General features: G+C 38.5%; 1 protein-coding gene and 1 pseudogene across 1 annotated transcript; one reads left to right on the top strand and one right to left on the bottom strand.

The window, feature by feature from the left end:
- The first annotated feature begins 1144 nt into the window (after window positions 1-1144).
- LOC149811292 (NADH-ubiquinone oxidoreductase B8 subunit) lies at window positions 1145-11880 on the top strand. The gene is made up of 3 exons (XM_089993840.1): window positions 1145-1346; window positions 1478-1584; window positions 11499-11880. The coding sequence occupies exons 1-3, from the start codon at window positions 1261-1263 to the stop codon at window positions 11597-11599; spliced, it is 294 nt and encodes a 97-aa protein (XP_089849966.1). The 5' UTR covers window positions 1145-1260; the 3' UTR covers window positions 11600-11880.
- A 696-nt stretch (window positions 11881-12576) lies between these two features.
- Window positions 12577-17208, bottom strand: LOC149811291 (uncharacterized; annotated as a pseudogene).
- Between the last annotated feature and the right edge of the window lie 1751 nt (window positions 17209-18959).

Here is an 18959-nt window from a genome sequence, read left to right as displayed (position 1 = left end):
AAAGAAAATCACGGATAAGTGAGACTCTAGCTAGTTTAAGAATCATAGATCGAGGAAGTTGAAAACACATGAACCAATAAATTGAAAATGAGGATAATACTGTCTTTATGAGAACAATCCTGGCTGCCGCAGATAATCCGCTCCAAGCCTCAACATAAGTATGAAGCCTGTCAATCAAAAGGGTTACAATACTGCACTTTGAACCTGCTATGGAATATTGAAAGTTCCAACTATTTAATAGGTTACAAGTTAATGATAGTAGGGGACCAATTGGAGGTTTATCTTTCCATATGAGTTTACAATTCGTCAAAGTCGAGTTCAACCAATTTTTAGGAGTGGCACCTTGAATAAGAGGCATTCCTTATTAACCAACGGGGCTCCGCTTGTCTGGTAAGAGCATCTAGAGGGCGTCACCTTGTGTTGAGATGATGCAGGTTCAAAACCCAATTGGTATAGTTGTATAACTGGTAAGGGTTTGCCTAATCCCAGCTTGCAAAAAAAAAAAGAAGTGTTCCTAATTAAATAAAGGAGGTGAGAATGCCAGTTATTGGATGAGCACAATCTTGCACCTCTCTTTTCAACAAGCGTTATCACCACCATAGTTAGCAAACCTTTGATTAAATCATGTCTTTTTTCAATCAAACATTGAAAACAAGCCAATTAAAAAACATTGAAATTAATAAAACAACAGGAACTCTGCCTTTTTCAAAAGAAAAAAAGTGTTTTTTTAGAAAAACATTTTGAACATCAAAATTCACCTTATAAAAATACTTTAAAATGAAGGTGCTGGATCAAACCCCGCCGGTGTGTTTGTGGTTTCCAGAGGTGGGCCATGTAAGGCAGGGTGGTTGTGGGGCCCCATCTGGGTTAGTTCCTCCTCGTAAAAAAATAAAACTTTAAAAAATACCATTATATATCCAATCGAATCAGATCTTGGGTCCATATCACAATGATTCTTGAATCTGAATCATGCAGTTTCTATGTCCTATATTATTTTTTCAAGGAAAAATATCATACATATTTTTGTTTTATTACCTTAATTTTTTAAAGTTAAAAACGAATTAAACCTGCACGTAAGGTTTGCTGATTCTCTTGTGGGTCGTTTCTTTATCATCCGTTAAAATTAAACAAAAAACCCCCTTTCGTTTGTTACAAGCGATATTCAACGATTAGGCTTGCGAAGGTGCAGGAACCCCTGCCCTGGTAAGTGGAGTGGTGACCCCCCTAATTAGCGAGAGAGAGAGGCGCAGAGGCAAGCAAATGGCTTGGAGAGGGCATCTATCTCGGAACCTGAAGGAGCTCCGTCTCCATTTCTGCAAGACCTCTCCCGCTAGCGCTGCTGCAAGGTAGGTCATTCCCCCCTTATTCTTCCCTTCCTCTTTATCGCATGATGGATCGATCGATTGATCAGGTTGTGATGTTGGTGGTGTCATTACTGCCTATATATCTGATCCAGTAGTTGCCTGATTTTGTGCAGGGAGTTTGTGGTTCGGAATTATAAAGACTTGAAGACGCTCAACCCAACCTTCCCCATCCTCGTCAGAGAATGGAGCGGTACTGAGCCCCAACTTTGGGCCAGATACGGTACGCTCTATCGACTCCTACATACTCTCTCCCTCTCTCTCTCGATGTATTTTGTGATGGCAGGCATGCTTCCCCTTTGAGTTATCAGCAATCCACTAACCCCAAGTGTTCTACCACATTGAAGGCCAAAATTAACTCCGACCTCTAAATTTTGTGGATAGCTTTACATAATATCATGCCTAACCTGATGGCTGTTACAAAAAACATCATTGTGATCATGCCTTCTATTGAGTTAGATCAAAATTTGATCCCACAGGAATCTTAGGCAGCCAGATGCCTTCCAGTCGTTGCTCTCCTCCTTTACCCAAAACAAGAGTGGCATCAGTTAGGCTAGTGCACTAAGTATGATTTTTTGTTTCATATTCTGAATACCGAAGTCGGTGCATGAAGTCACTCACTATCACACAAGCAAGATGGTCTATCTCTCTAGGTTTAAGTCAGTTGCAATTTAAATCATATACTTTCAAATCAAATTTGCTAGGGTATTTTTTCTAGTTGTTATTTTGGTCTACTTAATTGCTTCCTTCAAAGATTGGATTGAGGTAGGCTATTATATGTTTTCCACTTGTTGTAGCTAACTGGGAAACCTAAATTCATTAAGCAATCACCACACTCCTTTTTGTTTTCAATATTGTCTTTCATTGATCCCTCCATGTGCTCATTTAGTGTGAGGAAGGAAGGATGGATATAAGATATAAACCATTAAAGAACCCATACAGCATTGGAAAATGCAAAAATATTCCTGAGAACCGTATAGACCAGCTTTCTTTCCACAAGCCTGTTTGAAAAGATGGAACTAGGTTTCCTCATGGACCCTGCTGAATCTGCTTCCGCTAAGGAATATACCCCTTTCTCTGCATTTGTGTGTTTGATATCGCTTTCTCATAACTTGGTGGCATTCTGGTTTTGTTCTTATATGTGGAATCTCCCAGCTCCGGATAAACAAGCATCACAATTTTCTTTTCAGACCTGAATGGGTTGTGTCAAGAGTATGTGAAGCCGTCTCACCACTATAACAGTCTTTTGAAACTTTTAACTCCACTTCCATAGTGAAATGGTTACTGTGGAAGTCTTTTCTTTCCATACCATAACTCCTCTCTTTCTCAGAGCCTTTGTCAACGAAGTTATATTAGCCTTTGAAGATTGGGTTACAAACGGCCTTTTACAAAGAAGACATGATTAGGTTGCCTGCCTTAGTTATTGCACAGTTTTAAGTTTAATCCATGAGATGAGTTCAATGCTATGTCACAGGGATTCGGCCAGACAGGTACCGCACCTGCGTCAATGCGACGCGGGTGCGGCACCCGGTGCGGTCAACCCGATCCTGGGTGCGGTCAACGCACCCAGGGTCATTTTGATCCACTTTTTTTTATTTTATTTTTTTTTAACTTTGCCCTATGAAATGGTATAAGGATGATTCTTTGGACAAATCAGAGGTGCTGGAAAAGAAGTGCAAAGGGTGTTTTGGAAGGGGTGTTGTTTTAGAGTTGATACCTGGGGATTTGAAGGCAATAGGAAAAGGTTGCAGAGTCCTTGTTGCAGCAGCTCCTGCTGCAACTGCACCACCGGGGACATCGTATAAATCGCTCGACCTGCCCTCACTGTTATAAAAGGTGGGGCTGTTATCACAACGGGAGAAGGGAGGCATCCTAAAGGGAAGCGCATCGGTGCGAGACAGCTTTTGACGCGCCGGACTAATACCTTCCCTCTCTTCACCACCAACTCCTCTCTCCCCATCCTCAAAACCACCACTATCAACACCAACACAAACATTTCTCTTGTCTACCATCTCAAGAACACCACCACCCACCTCCATTAAAACCACCAAAAAAAGAAGAAAAATACTACTTTTTTCTTAAGGAAAATACACAAAAAAACCTTGCTTTTTCTTTTTATCAAAAGTCAGCAAACCAGACCACAAACGGAAAACAGCTCCCCTCTGAAGCCACCAACCTAAAGGGAATCATTCACGACCATGGCTGCTGCTGCTGCGCCTGCAAAGCTCCCTGCTGTGCCTGCACTACTACTGCCCCGGTCTCTGATGCACAACCAATCTCCCCCTTTCATCCTTCGCTGCTTCCCATGCTTCCAACATTCGGCCTTTGGGACAAATCAGTAAAGCTAACGCTGCTGCCCCTTATTACTTTAAATCACATCACACCCTACATGTTAAATTTCTATTGCAATAATAAAAAATTCAAAGCAAAAACCTCTCTCTCTCTCTAACCCTAAACACCAGTACATCTTTCACTCTCTCTGAGTATGGTTTGAGTCTTGACCTGTCTACATCCATCTATGGCAGTAGCTTTCCCTCCACCGTCGTTATCCCTAACCCTTTACATGTCTTGAGTGTTGCACCCAACCAGGGTTGGGGATGTAATGAAATATGCGGAAAAGAAATGTATGTCCTACAATGGACATTCACACATAGAAATCAAAGAACAAGTCCAAAAGAGGACATACACAAAAGCGAATAATGGCTAGAAAGCATAAAATCTTATAAAGGCACAAAGAGGCTTGAAGAAGCCACACATTACAAAGGGGGAGACCCCACTTATTTATAGGCAAGAGATGAGTGAGGGAGAGTTAGAGAAAAGAGAGAGAGAGGGACCATTGGGAGTCCCAACAAGGAGTCGTTGGGCTCCCAACGGTCACAATTGTGACCATTGGGGGCCCAACGACTCTTTGTTGGGGCCCCCAATGGCTGTGCATTTAATGCACAAAAAGTACAAAAAAGAAACAAAAAAGAAATAAGAAAAAAGGAAAAGAAAAAGGAAAAAGAAGAAAAGAGAAAAAGGCTACAATGCCCCTATTGGGCGAATTTACAGAACTACCCCTTATCGGGTAGTGTGTGATAAATATATATATATATATATATATATTGATTGCATATATTTTAACACCCTCCCTCAAGCTTTACGGAGATACAACGGAAAGCTTGTTGAGAAGAAACATGAAACGAGGAGCAACAAGGGCTTTGGTGAAGAAGTCCGCTAACTGATACTCGGATGTGACGTAGGGCAGTGCTATGGTTCCTTTTAGGTATTCATCTTGAAAATAGTGGCAATCCATCTCTATGTGTTTAGTACGCTCATGGAAGGTGTGATTGCTTGCAATATAGATAACACTCTTGTTATCACAACACATCTTCGAAGGAATTGAGATGACGATGCCCATATCACAGAGGAGACTTCTGAGCCACACAAGCTCTATGGTTGTAGTGGCCATTACACGATACTCCGCTTTGGTTGAGGATAATGACACTTTGTGCTGCTTCTTGCATCTCCAAGAAATCATAGAGTCACCTAAGAAAACACAAAAAACAGTGGTTGAGACTCTATCATTGGGATTTCTTCCCCAATCAACATCAATATAAGCAATTAAATCAAGGGATGATGAAGAGGAAAGAAAAACTCCCTTAGTTATGGTGTCTTTAATATATCTGACAATCCTTAAGACTGCACTCATGTGCACAGTTGTAGGTGCATGTTGAAACTGACTGACGGAGTGAACTGCATGAGCTATGTCTGGCCGAGTGATGGATAAGTATGTCAGAGACCCAACGAGTTGACGGTAGGGAGTAGGATTCTCGAGAAGTGTATCATCTTCCAACCTTAGCTTTGCATTGATAACCTCAGGGGTTTCTGTCTTCTTATCATCCGAAATTCCAGACTTGGAACAAATGTCAGCGGCAAGTTTCATCTGAGAGAGAATATACCCTCGGAGAGAATATGCAACTTCAATACCTAGAAAATATCTTAAGAAACCGAGGTCAGACATGTCAAAATTTTCTTTTAAAATTTTCTTAATATCATGGATTCCTTGCTCATCACTTCCAGTGATGATCATATCATCAACATATAGTAGTAGAATAACTACTGAGGACCCTGCACTTTTCACAAACAACGAAGTGTCAGTATAACATGAACGAAAATTTAAGCTAGTCATTACATTGCTAAATCTGTCATGCCAAGCCTTTGGAGCTTGTTTTAACCCATATAGTGCATTTTTAAGTTTAAGAATTTTTTTTTCACCAATAGATACTCTTGGTGGAGGATCCATATAAACCTCTTCACTTAGTTCGCCATTAAGAAATGCGTTCTTAACATCCAATTGATAGATAGGCCATTTTTTAACGGATGCAACAACAATAAGAGTCCTAACACTAATCATTCTAGCTACGGGAGCGAAGGTTTCTTCATAGTCTATTCCGTACTCTTGAGCATATCCTTTGGCTACCAACCTAGCTTTATAGCGTTCTAATGACCCATCACTTTTAGTTTTAATTTTGAAGACCCATCTACATCCAATAGACTTCTTTCCAGTGGGTAATGAAGTTATTTCCCAAGTTTTAGCATTTTCAAGGGCACTAAGTTCTAGTTTCATGGCTTCAACCCATTGAGGAATGTTTTTGGCTTCATTATAGTGTGATGGTTCATGATAAGAGTGTAATGCAATTAGGCATGCCCTATATTTAGGTGTTAGGGACTCATAGGAAACAAACCTATTAGGAAGATTGGAGATTTGGCTAGATCTCCTTAAAGAGGTTTCTTCTATGTTGGAATTTTGAGAATATTTTTCTAAAGCACTTATGGGAGCTTCTTGACCACGCTTAGCATAGGTTTGAATTGACCTATTCTCAAAATTATTACTTTCATTTTCAACATTACTAAGAGGAGTATCCTCTAAATCATTAGGAACTTCCTCTTCGTGAGGAGTCACATCTTCTTGAGAGAGAAGATCAAATAAGAAAGCATATTTGCTTTCATCAATATCTTTATTTTTCTCAAAGCCGTTCTCATTTTCTAAAAAGGTAACATCTTTGGATATATATAGTTTGTTGCTTTTGGGGTCGAAGCACCTAAAACCTTTTTTATTTTCTCCGTATCCTAAGAACACACATTCGATAGCTTTTGGAGATAACTTATCTCTTTTATGTGTAAGGACAAAACATTTACACCCAAAAATTCTTAATCTATTAAAATCGGGTGTTCTTTCAAATTTTTTTTCATATGGAGATATATTTTGTAGGGATGAGGATATCATTCTATTTATCAAATAAGTGGAAGTTAAGGCGGCTTCGGCCCAATAGCACTTTGGAATTTCTTTGGAAATGAGAAGAGTCCTAGTGGTTTCCAAAATATGTCTATGCTTTCTTTCGGCTAGACCGTTTTATTGAGGAGTCTTAGGACATGACCTTTGATGACAAATGTCATTGGTTTCCAAGTATTCTTGAAATTCATTTGATAGATATTCTCCACCGGAATCGGATCGAAGAATGGAGATATTACTTGAAAATTGATTTTTAACAATCATATGAAATTTTTTAAAGAAATTAAAAACTTCGGATTTTAGATTGAGAAAATAGATCCACACATATCGAGTGTAGTCATCAATGAAAGTAACATAATATGATTATCCTCCTTTTGATATGACTGGAGAAGGACCCCAAACATCCGAATGGACTAATTCAAAGGGTCTTTTGGACACAAATGTTCTATTTGGAAAAGGGGTGGATTTCATTTTTCCAAAAATACAACTCTTGCAAACAAAATGTTTCTCGTTACAAAATTTTTTCCAAAAGGAAAGGAGTACATTTTTTAGAAGCTTGGATGTCTAAGTCTTTGATACCAAGTTTCAATATTTTTATCTTGGACATGATTACAAAATGAGTTAGTTGGAAGTTTCAAATTGTTCATGTAGTAGAGATCTCCCCTCCTATGGCCTTGCCCAATCCGCTTCCCGGACTGGAGATCCTGTATAGAACAATCCTTAGTTGAGAAGGAGATTTCACATCCATGATCACATATTTGAGAAACAGATAAAAGATTTAAATTAAGTCGAGGTACTACCCTTACGTTTGGCACAAAAAAATCTTTTGAAAAGTCTAAAGTTCCAAAACTTTTAACTTGTAAAGAGGTACCATCGGCGGTGGAAACAAAAAAATTTTTGGAGTTGCTACATACATTGGATAGTCCATTTTCAATAGGGGTCATATGAAAGGATGCTCCAGAATCAAGAATCCAAGAAGGCATACCTGAAGGAGAAGAAGATGCAATGGCGGCTCCCGAAGTTGACGGCGATTTGAGTAGAATTTGAAGTGCTTCAGATAGTTGAGCAAGGGAAAATGACTCTTTCCCTTTCATTGGCTCCTCCTTCTTTTGTGAGAATTCTTCAATAATAGCAACTTTACCTTTTGGAGGTTCATTTATCTTCGGACTATTAGGTCTTATATGACCCGGTTCTTGACAATGATGGCAAATGGGTTTTCTATAATTGTCATTATAGTTATTTTGCCTCCCAAAGTGTGGAGGCTTATAAGCTTTCATATGATTGTCGGGTTTAGACACATCTAGAACTTCATCTCCTCCTTTAATCATGCCAAGACGCGTTTCTTCTTGACATATTTCGGCTATGGCATCTTCCAATGGAAGAGGTTTAGATCTATGAAGAAGGGAGGACCTAACTTGTTCATATTCGGGCCTAAGCCTATGTAAAAATTGGAAAAAGTGTTCTTTTTCCATTTGTTTTCTTCTCATTTTCACATCTTCACTAGACACCCATTTTGGTGCTAGAATGGATAGTGCATCCCCATAAAGGTCCAAGAGTGCTATAGTAATCTCTTACACTCATTTCACCTTGTTTAATGGTACAAATTTTTTCTTGGATAAAGAATTGACGAGCAAGGTCTTTTTGAGTATACATACCTTTCATAAAGAACCATGCTTCATTTGCTAGGCGGAATTTAGCAATGTTGGCGCAAATTTTTAGCTCCACGTTGTTCATGAACCATGCAAGAATTTTTGCATGCTTACTTTCCCAATCTTCGACCTTAGATTGGTGATCTTCAATAGCCTTCATGCGAGCATTTCCTTCTAGAGCTTTTTCTTGATCACCATCCATTTTTCGTAAGTTGAAGTTGAGGTTCCCTAATGGTGCCCATAACATATCTCTAAAGTTTTTTACCTTTGAGATTGTGCTCCATGGCGGCGGCCCACATCATGTAGTTAGTATCATTAAGCTTGAAGGAGAGATCAATCTTTTGTTCTCCTTCCATCATAGAATCAAGAATGGAGGACAAACCAAGAGAGAGGTATAACTAGTGAACTAGCTATACGAATCAAGAGCATAACCAAGGCTCTGATACTATGTAATGAAATATGCGGAAAAGAAATATATATCCTACAATGGACATTCACACATAGAAATCAAAGAACAAGTCCAAAAGAGGACATATACAAAAGCCAATAATGGCTAGAAAGCATAAAATCTTATAAGGGCACAAAGAGGCTTGAAGAAGCCACACATTACAAAGGGGGAGACCCCACTTATTTATAGGCAAGAGAGGAGTGAGAGAGAGTTAGAGAAAAGAGAGAGAGAGAGGCACCATTGGGAGTCCCAACAAGGTGTCGTTGGGCTCCCAACGGTCACAATTGTGACCGTTGGGGGCCCAATGACTCTTTGTTGGGGCCCCCAATGGCTGTGCATTTAATGCACAAAAAGTACAAAAAAGAAACAAAAAAGAAATAAGAAAAAAAGGAAAAAGGAAAAAGAAGAAAGGAGAAAAAGGCTACAATGCCTCTATTGGGCAAATTTACAGAACTACCCCTTATCGGGTAGTGTGTGATAAATATATTTATATAGATATAGATATATATAAATATATTGATTACATATATTTTAACAGGGGACTCTAACCAAAGTTCCTTCACGTGATGCACTAACTAATTGCCCCCAACTAGTCCCCCCTCCACTTCCAGAAGGAAAAAGCGCAAAACACAAAATCTCCCAATATCTTATTATATGTCATAAAGAAATCTAAAAATGTAAAGGAAGAGAAGATGGCTGGAGGAGGTATGGTCATGGAAACAGAGGTCAAAACTAATAAGATATTGACTAGTGATTTTAAAGCCCGAGTAATTACATCCTGACCAAGGAGATACAATGGTATTCTACTTAAATTAAACTAATGGGTCTTGGTTTGATCTTCTTTATAATCATTACAATAAAAAAAATGAGGTGAGCACTTGACCATTGACGGTGTGGTGAAATGAGGTTTGTGGGTTAGAGGGGAAAGGGCGGGCAGCTAAGGCCTTGCCCGGCCAGTTAATTATTTTGCTAGAATGTGACATGAGCGTAGCTGGTGGTGGTATTGATTAGGCCTTGCTCGGAACAGAACGGCCTTGCCCAGGGCCCGCGTCGGGGGAACCCGGACCCCTATATATATATATATATATATATATATATATATATATATATATATATATATATATATATATATATATATATATATATATTTTGCCGCACCCCCGCACCCAAGGTTTTTGAAAGTGCTGCACCCCCGCACCCGCACCCATGTGACTTAGGTTCAATGCCAGCACATAATTTTCTGGTTCTCTACTTTGAGAAGAAAAGCAAAACCAATCACTCCATGCTCCAACTTTACCAGAATCCTTTTAATTGAAATAATCCTGCCTCAACATGCAGGGTCTTTGAGTCATGGTAATCCACAACCTGCAACCAGTGAACCTGGTGACTATGGTTGAACATGCACCACAGACCACCGTAAAAGAAAGTTGATGCTCCATGACTATTCTGCTTTATGCATCGAGGCATATTTAATAATGACAATCACATTGTGTCTATTTTGTCAACTTGCACTGCTAAGCATTATATATCACCTAATTTTGTGGAGTCCATGTTGGAATCTTTTTACTACACCTAGTACACGCCAAGGGGTGTCAAATGGTTATTTGGAAAAGTTTTCTTTTTGTCAGCTAGGCCAAGGGAGGAAATGCCCCTATCACTGACCGCACGTTGGCAGGCTTCCGGTTCATAAAACCCTTGAGGTTCTCCCTGCCCACTAAGGAGAACACCTAGATTCGATCTTGCCGCAAGGGACAGCCCTGTGGGTTTCAAACCATGGTCATCCTATGTTAGGTGACAAACTACAGTCACTCCTAGCCAGCAGGGCAGAGCCCTTGTATTATTATTATTAATGATACAAGTATTGAAAAGTTTGTATTGTCATCGTTTATCAATTCTCTTTTTTTTATAAGACATCGTTTATCAATTCTCATATTTGCCCTTTATCATGATTCATGTACTAGTAGCCTGCTGTTTGGATGACACCCAAAACCAGGTTTTAGCTTTGCTTAAATGCCACCAAACTAGGTTTTGGTTATGCCAACCACTCGCCCCCTCCTCAGAATTTTTAACCAGCTTTATCGGGGGTTCCATTCCCCAATCCCTAACCACTCTCTTCTCCTTCCATCGTCTTGATCCCCCACCATCCCCTTCTCTAGTCCGGCTATTACCAGCTGGCCACTGGTTTTACCTTGCTATACCAAAATGGCTGATGCCTTTACAACTGCTCAATATGGGCTTAGGTTTTCCACATTTTTGTATGGTTATCCCTGCAGAAAAGGGATCTTTTGTCTTCTAGACAACAGAAATCCTGTTCTTGTCCCTCAGATTCCACCATCAACAAGAAGACAAAGGCTGCCTTAGTGCATTTCCTTAAAAGATAAAGCGCTAAGCAGCTGGCTGTTGGGAGCAGTTAGGTTCTTTTTGCACGTCATTTTTGGTAGTTGTTTGCATGTGTGTGTGTGTGTGTGTGTGTGTCCTGGTAACGATTGGCTGGCAGCTGGCCAATTCTGTGTTGAGGCACTGTTTTAGTAGTTGTTTGCATGTGTGTGCGTCCTGGTAACGATTAAAGCAATTTGACTGGGTTTGTTGCTTATGTTTTTCTTCTCTTAAATTGTTACTTTGATAATAAATGTTTTGACTTAGCTTTTCAAAGGTACGGAATTGGCTCATGAGAGTTGTGACTCTTGCACTTACCTGACCCAGTTGATTGAATGATGGTTTATTAGATATGCAAATCTGCTTATACTTTTTATTGTTTAATGCAGAAATGGGTGTTGAAAGATACGTTAGGTTGAACGGTTTGACGGAACCACAGATTGTCAAAAAGCTGGAAGAACTTGTCAAGGCAGGAGAACTCAAGACCTAATTCTGTTGTGCTTACCAAGTTCCCTGCTCAATTTCGCACATGCCAATAAAATAATTTTCTTTTATTTTGGTGCCTCAATCTGACTTATATCATGTTGGCAACTTTTAATTTTCCTTGTATCCTGCTGGATGAAATCTGCTGAAACTGGATTGATTTATCGACTTTCACTAGTTGGAGAATGTTTATTCAACTAGCTGCGAACAATTGTAAGCTCTCAAATTGTTTTAATTATCTCCAAAGCATCAACCAGTGATGGTGATGGCTTGTTAAGTGCTCTGTTATCGAGGGAGCAATGCAATGAAGTGGGAGCCGCACAAATTTTAATCCAGTAACAAAGCCTTTTCGCTGAGTTGTATTTGCATTATCAATCAATGAACACAGATAAAAACCCAATTTCAAGCACCACTTCAAATGTGTGAAAAAGTACATGGTTATTTGGACCTTCATCTGTTTATATCTGCGCTTACTGCAGAAACCTCTGTTCTCTGGGCTGCAATTCGGATGACCTTGTAGCACCCAACCGATCGTGCATGGTTTGAAAATAAGGGAACAACTGCAATGGTCACCATAATTTCAAGGGAGCAGTTTTTGATTCCCTAATCTTGTCTAGAACAATGCAGAACACAAAGATCAGAAAACATGCATTGTATGCTACGATTTCAACATGCTAAAGACTGCAGCGAGGGATATTAATTTGCATGGTTTACAAGAAAACTACACCAGAACCATGGCATGATAAAAGATTACACTGATAAACTAGCTTCTCTGCAAAAATATGCGATTACATCAACCAGTCTCCATTAGACATTACATAAAAAATAGAAAAAACAGTGCAACGAACCTGATATTTACAACACGTGGACGCTCAGAGAGAGAGTCAGATCAGTTATCATCCCAAAGCAGCACCTGGAGGTGCTGTTCAATAATCAAAGACCAGGAAATGACTCCAGCGGTGATGCTTGAGAAAAACATAGGTGCTAGAACCACAGAAGATCATCGCTAGGGAGCAAAAAGCCCCTCTCCAGCGATAGAATGAATGTGTCTTTCTCACCCAAAATCCAAGTACTCAAAGCAATCAGCTTCAGCTGGTAAAAATGAAAAGATCAGTATCAACAATTAGCATGAGATTGACTGTCTAGTGAAACCTGGCTGAAGATTAGCCAAATCTGGCAAGCTATATAGAATTCTATTGAGATGGGTTTGAACGAGAAAACTACCCTGTGATAGGGCTAAGGTTTCATTGGGAAAGACTTGGTGAACTCAGCCAAATCTTGACTAGGAACCAAATCAATTAAGAAAAAGTTGACATCAACCAAATATAGACAGTCCTTGATGTTTCACTCTGAATTAGAGATTTTGTTCAACACAACGAAAACAACTTCATAGTTCTAAGGATCCAGGTTTATGCCATGACATGTGCTATAAATAGAGGAAATTATCATGAAAATAGTATATAAAAAAGATGCATACGATGTTTTCAAGGGTTTTCCAATAGAAACCCTGACGTATGACAACAAATGCGTTGCAGGCCACCAAAATGTATATCAAAAGTGCATTCATCCACATCCACTCAGCCAACCTTGTCGGTCGCCCACAACCATACACATCAACCTGTAGGACAAAAGAGAATGAATAAGAAAATCATGAGGACCATTAGTATTGCTCATACAAATTCATGTCTTTCTTGCTATTCATGCCAAGGATGCTCAAATAAGAGTTTCATGATGATCCTTTTGCTGCAAATATAGTGAAAAGGTTCCCCCATAGTACTATGGCATTTAAAAAGTTAACCTCATATGGCATTTTTGCACCCTAAAAATCTCAAATGCTGGGCTCAGCAGAAAACAAAAGCCGAAAAGTTGGTTTCTGGAAGGAACAGAAATATGAGAGAGGAATGACCAGAACATAATTTCCAGTTAACAGAATTCCTGAAGCACCAGCAGTGACACACATATAACTGAAAGAGTATAGTGCTTTATTCAAATGCATTCCTGCAATCAGTAAAATAAAGAACTTAGATATAACTCAAATAAGCGCCATCTTTGAATCATGGTTTTAAAACCCAGTAACTCGGCTCGTCCTTGAGTGACTCGGCCGGGTCAACTCGGTGACTCGGCCGGGTCATGTTAACTTTATATTTTATATAAAATATATAAATATATGTATATACTATCTATATTTTACAGTATTTTATCAATATATTATATATAATATGCATTATATGATATTTTTTATAATATATTTAATGTATAGTTTTATTAATACATGTATAACCATATTTTTATATATAATATACAAAATATTTATATTATATTTCATATAATATATGTAATTATATGTAAAATATACTATAAATGTATATATATGCACGGCTCGGCCATTACTCAGCCGAGTTTTGTAAAAACCAAGTTCAACCAGTTTTTTGACCTAGTGACTGGGCGATCCGGGCTGAGTCAACTGAGTCATTGGGTTGACCTAGCGAGTTTTTTAAACTTTGCTTTGAATCAACTGAAGAAAGATAAACTTGCTTACCACAAAAATCCAAGGAAAAGCCAAGCAACAAAAGGCAAAATGGGATCATCCACTGCAAAATCCTTTGCTTATGGTCCTAAAAGTTTTAAAGGGAATTTAAATGAGGTAAAAAAAGAGGAAAATTAATGTTAGATCAGAAAAAGAATTGGAAATGATGATGCTAGGTTTCCAGTTCAAAAGCAATTTGAGGAAGCAATTGAGAGTCAGAGGCAATAAGCATGTCATGGAATTGAGTAAAGGAAGAAGTCCATGATTCAAGGAAGAATTTAGGGAGTACATAAGGAATGCAACAAGAGAACAAAAAAAGACAAGCAGCAGCATGGAGCAGTGTTTTCAAGAATATTTTTTTGGTGGAAACTAATTAGACCCAGAAGCACAAGCAAGCTATAAAGCTAGTAGGCAAGATTTTTAAGCTTATTACCGTGAAATGCACAAGAGCATGTCCAAAGTGCAAACCAATCAAGCATGTCACAATTGTCATCACTGAACTGCAGAACATACAAGAGAAGAAAAGGTGATGATATAATTCAAGAAAGGAATCCGGATCAGACAATAGAAACACATGCATATAAGGAAGAACTAGTGCAAATGATGGGTTTGGAATTAACAAAGGTATCGTGTTGGAATTTCCTATGTAGTCAACCAACATGAAAGAAAATTGATAACAGCTAAATCAACTTGTATCCACGTAATGTAGCATAAAATATAAAGCCATAAACCATGTGACATTTTGCAAACACATTATCATGAATGGATGGGTGCTTTCTTTTTTGCTATGCTATTCTTTTTTTAGTTTTTGTACTTGACATTACAGATTCTACACCAGGGGGTACTTAAGTGAAAACAATCCCAGCATGACAAACTCCTCACAGGCAGGGATCCAAAACCTCCAATACCAGCCAACCCCTTGCAAAGGCGTGAACTGGACAGACCTTGACAAGAAAATATGGTCCATGAACATAAAAAGATGATGAACAATTGCATCTGTAACCATTCTGCAATAATAAATTTCATATAGAATGAACATTAAAATATGATGAAACTAGAAGTACAAGTGGGAAAATGTCACGACCTTAGGAGTCCCTCAGGATCAAAAGGTGCATGACACCATGAAGGAGCATTGGGGGGTGGGGGATGGTGTAGTGGGCCGTATTTAGGAGAATATATGCTGCATTCCTGAAATTCCGTTGGCATACCAAAAAGGATTCAAACCACATATAAACTCAACGAAATGATGCCTCAAACTTCAACCAATCTGATTTTTCAAAATGACTAAAATGTGGTAACTATATTGCTGATAGAACACAGCATGACTTCCCAAATTGGATATTACTTTGTCAATTTGAATCTCAAAACAAAAAGAACCATGCCTAACTGCATATATCTAAATCACCTACAGAAGTATCAACATAAAACTGATAAGAGACAGCTTAACAAGTTGAAGCAGGTGAAGTAAATAGTTCTCAGTTTTTGACAAACAATTAGTGAAGTCAATGACTCCCAGTCCAAGAAAGGTTCCAAACAGACAATGTTATCATGTGTTAAGTTGTATACGTGCATGTATATGTATATGTAAGTCCATGTCTGTCTTATTTTATGCCTGCATGGGAAATATTGCCATTCTTTCATCCTTTGATTCTTCTTCGTATCATTACGTTTTGTCTAGGGGTGTTTTGTCTTTTAGCTCATAACCATTGTAAAGACTTGTATACATGGTGGGTACACCGTATAACCCAATAGTTGCAATGAAGAAGCTATTTCATTTAGCCCTAAACATCATGAACTTCACAAAAACATGCCTCTCCAAAGGTCCAAACCGGAGAAATGATATGTACTGAACAGTTTTGAGAGCATTGGACAAACACGTGTGATAGTGAAGCAAAAGCTGCCAAGAAAGTAATGGCTTGAAGGACAAATGATTATCAATGTACAAAAAATGGTAATATATTGGAAAAGTCAGTATTCAGGTAAGTATGAAAAAAGGATAGATCTAAAATGTGAGTTTTAAGAAGTTGTCAATGCAGCAACTTGAAAAACCAAAGTAACGCATTTGATAACAAGTCACCATAATCACATTTTACTCCCTCTCTGGAAACAGCATTTATACCATACCTTTGCGCGTTTGAATGTTGGTCGTGTGTAGAGATGATTTATGCCCAAAATCATATGATCAATCATTCCAACAGCATTACATGAAGGTCCAGTATCTCCTCTAACTCCACACTTCACCTAAAATCCAAACCAGATGTCTACGGTCGGTGACCACAGAAAAATCACATGAATCTGTGAAAGAAATTAGACCAATGTAAGAGGTACCTACTACAAAAATTATACCAAGTGGCACAGAAAAATCAGGTTGAGAGGTAATTAGAAATTACAAAGGATTTCTCCATGTGGATGGAAGAACCACCTGTTGGCATCTGAAACTCTCAATCAGGTACGTATAATCCATACAGAAGTATCATGTATACCACAGCAATCACAAGAGCCACCGACCTTGAGAATGAATAATAGAAAGCAACTAGTATCAGTAAAATATAAGAATACAATGCCGTGATAAGGTAAATTTAGACAAATATACACTGAAGGAAACAGTTCTTTAGTCAATGAAGAACATCCAAAGTAGCAAAAATAAAGCCTTAACAGAATCCATATTGATAATTGCTTTACCATGTAAAGGTGGTTAATTGAAAAAATATAATAAACTTCATAGAAAAGTGCAACCTGTTATGGCATTCAATCAATGAAAAAAAAGGTTCTTAATAAGGCATTGTTATTGTTCCAGACCGCCATGTTTTCACCTTTTTGTTTCTGATGTATATACCTCTTTGGCACTCTCGAGTATCCCCAAAAGGCCTTACTCCTTAAGAACCTCGTGTACCGGGCCCCTCTCTCTCCCTCTTTATGTACTTTGCTTTCAAGTATCTATAAAAGAAGCTTTATGCATCCTTGCATCCTCACTCTCTTTATGATTGTGCATGCGCGTACTCTTGCTTTCACTCCTGCATGTGTTGTGAGTTGATTGTGCGCTTAAAAGGCCTGCTTTCAGTGTTTGCAATTACCCAAAGCTACGTCATTGGGGCCTTCTCTTCTAAGCCCATGACAAATTGGTATCAGAGCTTTATCGACATTGGGATTGACAATGGCACTGAAGAATAATGTTATGACTCCTTCAGGCAGTATGATTTCTTTTGAAGAAGACTTCATGGACGATGATCAGGTGTCAGCCATCTCGTGTGATGTTGTTGAGTTGACTGAGATAGTGACCAATATGGAGAAGTTGGTCAATGGGACTTGTGTTGCTTTTACAGATCTCAACATAGAGATCAAGACGACGGTAGACGGGGTAGAAGACTCTGTGGAAAGTCTTGCCACTAGATTTGGAGAGTCGGTGGATGACCTTGCCACCAAGTTGGATGATTTGCTAGGTCGGTTCAACATCATGGCTGTTGAATTGGATGTTGTCTGACAGAAGAATGATTAGTTGGAGCGACAGTTGAGGATTGTCCCAACAGGTGGTGCTATTGCAGTGCATGTGAATAGTCCATGTTAGAGGCGACTTGATTTCACAAAGTATAAGGACACTCGAGACTTGAGGAATCTTGAGAATTTTATTTATGAAATGGATCAATTTTTAGAAGTTGCGAGAATAGATGAAGACATAGATAGGTTGTGCACCACAACAATGTACTCTGCGGATGAAGCGACTCTTTGGTAGAGACGTCATTTACTTGATGTTCGATGTGGGCTAGTTTGTAACGACCCCAACTCATACCCATGAAAAAGTGATTTTTTTTTAAACAACTGCAAAAACAATCTCAGAGACCTGGGGCCTTTACAGTTAAATACAACCACCACCACAAGGGATCTTATACTCATCTTTCATACCAAACCCAAAATCAAACTAAACTTTATTTATTCAAATGTAAAGAGTCTGAGACATAAGTAAATAAAAGTAAAGAAAGCAAAAAGAAAGAGCCACACCGTCCCAAGAATCTGCCCTGAAGTCAAGTAGTCCATCGCGACTCTTCTCAAAACCAAGTCCTCTCCACTAGGCATCCGAGACTGCAAAAAATATAAAAAGTAGAGTGTCAGAATCTAAAGAATCCTGTGTAGGAATCCTTCTAATGAATCAAGCAAGTAAAAAGAACATAAATAAGATTCGTGTAATATTTTAGTGGGACATAATTATAACAAATTCATAGTTCAATTAATCATTCATGCAATAGGAAACAATCATTAAGCATGAAGAAACATTTAATAACATCAGGGACCACAAAATAAGCAATAAAGACATTTAACATGTATTAAGGAACAACATTATGCATTCAGCAATATTTTACAATTAAGGAAACAAGTAAATATGTATGATCTAATGCATAACAGGAATATGCATCATTTTAGTGCAATGCATGAATAAATTATTATCTTTTATCAGAGTTTTCTTTTTATATGCATGTCCCTATTAAATACACACAATTTAAGTTTCTCTTTTTAGTTACCATTGCCCATGGATACTCAAAACGGTAAGAATTTTGAGGGCAAGTACAGTCCCTAGAGTTACTTAGCACACAAGTATTTTATTATTGGGTTCCAAACTTAACCCTCGACCGATATCAAGAATCAATACTATTCATCAAAACATTGGAAATCAACAACCAATGTCAGGACACCATAGAAATCAACAACCATAATGCCACTTTTCTTGGTATACCAAAACAACAACTGTGTGTACACACCATCTCCAAGCAAAGTGGCGAACTCTCCATAAAATCGTAACCAGGAGAAGAACCTCAATATCGGGTTCAGGGGCAACAACAACGCACAC

This window comes from Nuphar pumila, chromosome 17 (assembly GCF_984573655.1).
Source record: "Nuphar pumila chromosome 17, dmNupPumi1.hap1.1, whole genome shotgun sequence".
Classification (NCBI taxonomy): domain Eukaryota; kingdom Viridiplantae; phylum Streptophyta; class Magnoliopsida; order Nymphaeales; family Nymphaeaceae; genus Nuphar; species Nuphar pumila.
The sequence above is the reverse complement of the archived record's forward strand: the minus strand, read 5'-3'. Positions and strand labels throughout refer to the sequence as shown.

What these genes read in the sequence shown, in the direction of transcription:
- LOC149811292 (XM_089993840.1), top strand. Translation starts at nt 1,261, where the DNA reads ATGGCTTGGAGAGGGCATCTATCTCGGAACCTGAAGGAGCTCCGTCTC. An exon ending in CCCGCTAGCGCTGCTGCAAG is followed by an intron (nt 1,347 to 1,477) that starts GTAGGTCATTCC and finishes GATTTTGTGCAG; the next exon opens with GGAGTTTGTGGTTCGGAATT. An exon ending in CCAACTTTGGGCCAGATACG is followed by an intron (nt 1,585 to 11,498) that starts GTACGCTCTATC and finishes TGTTTAATGCAG; the next exon opens with AAATGGGTGTTGAAAGATAC.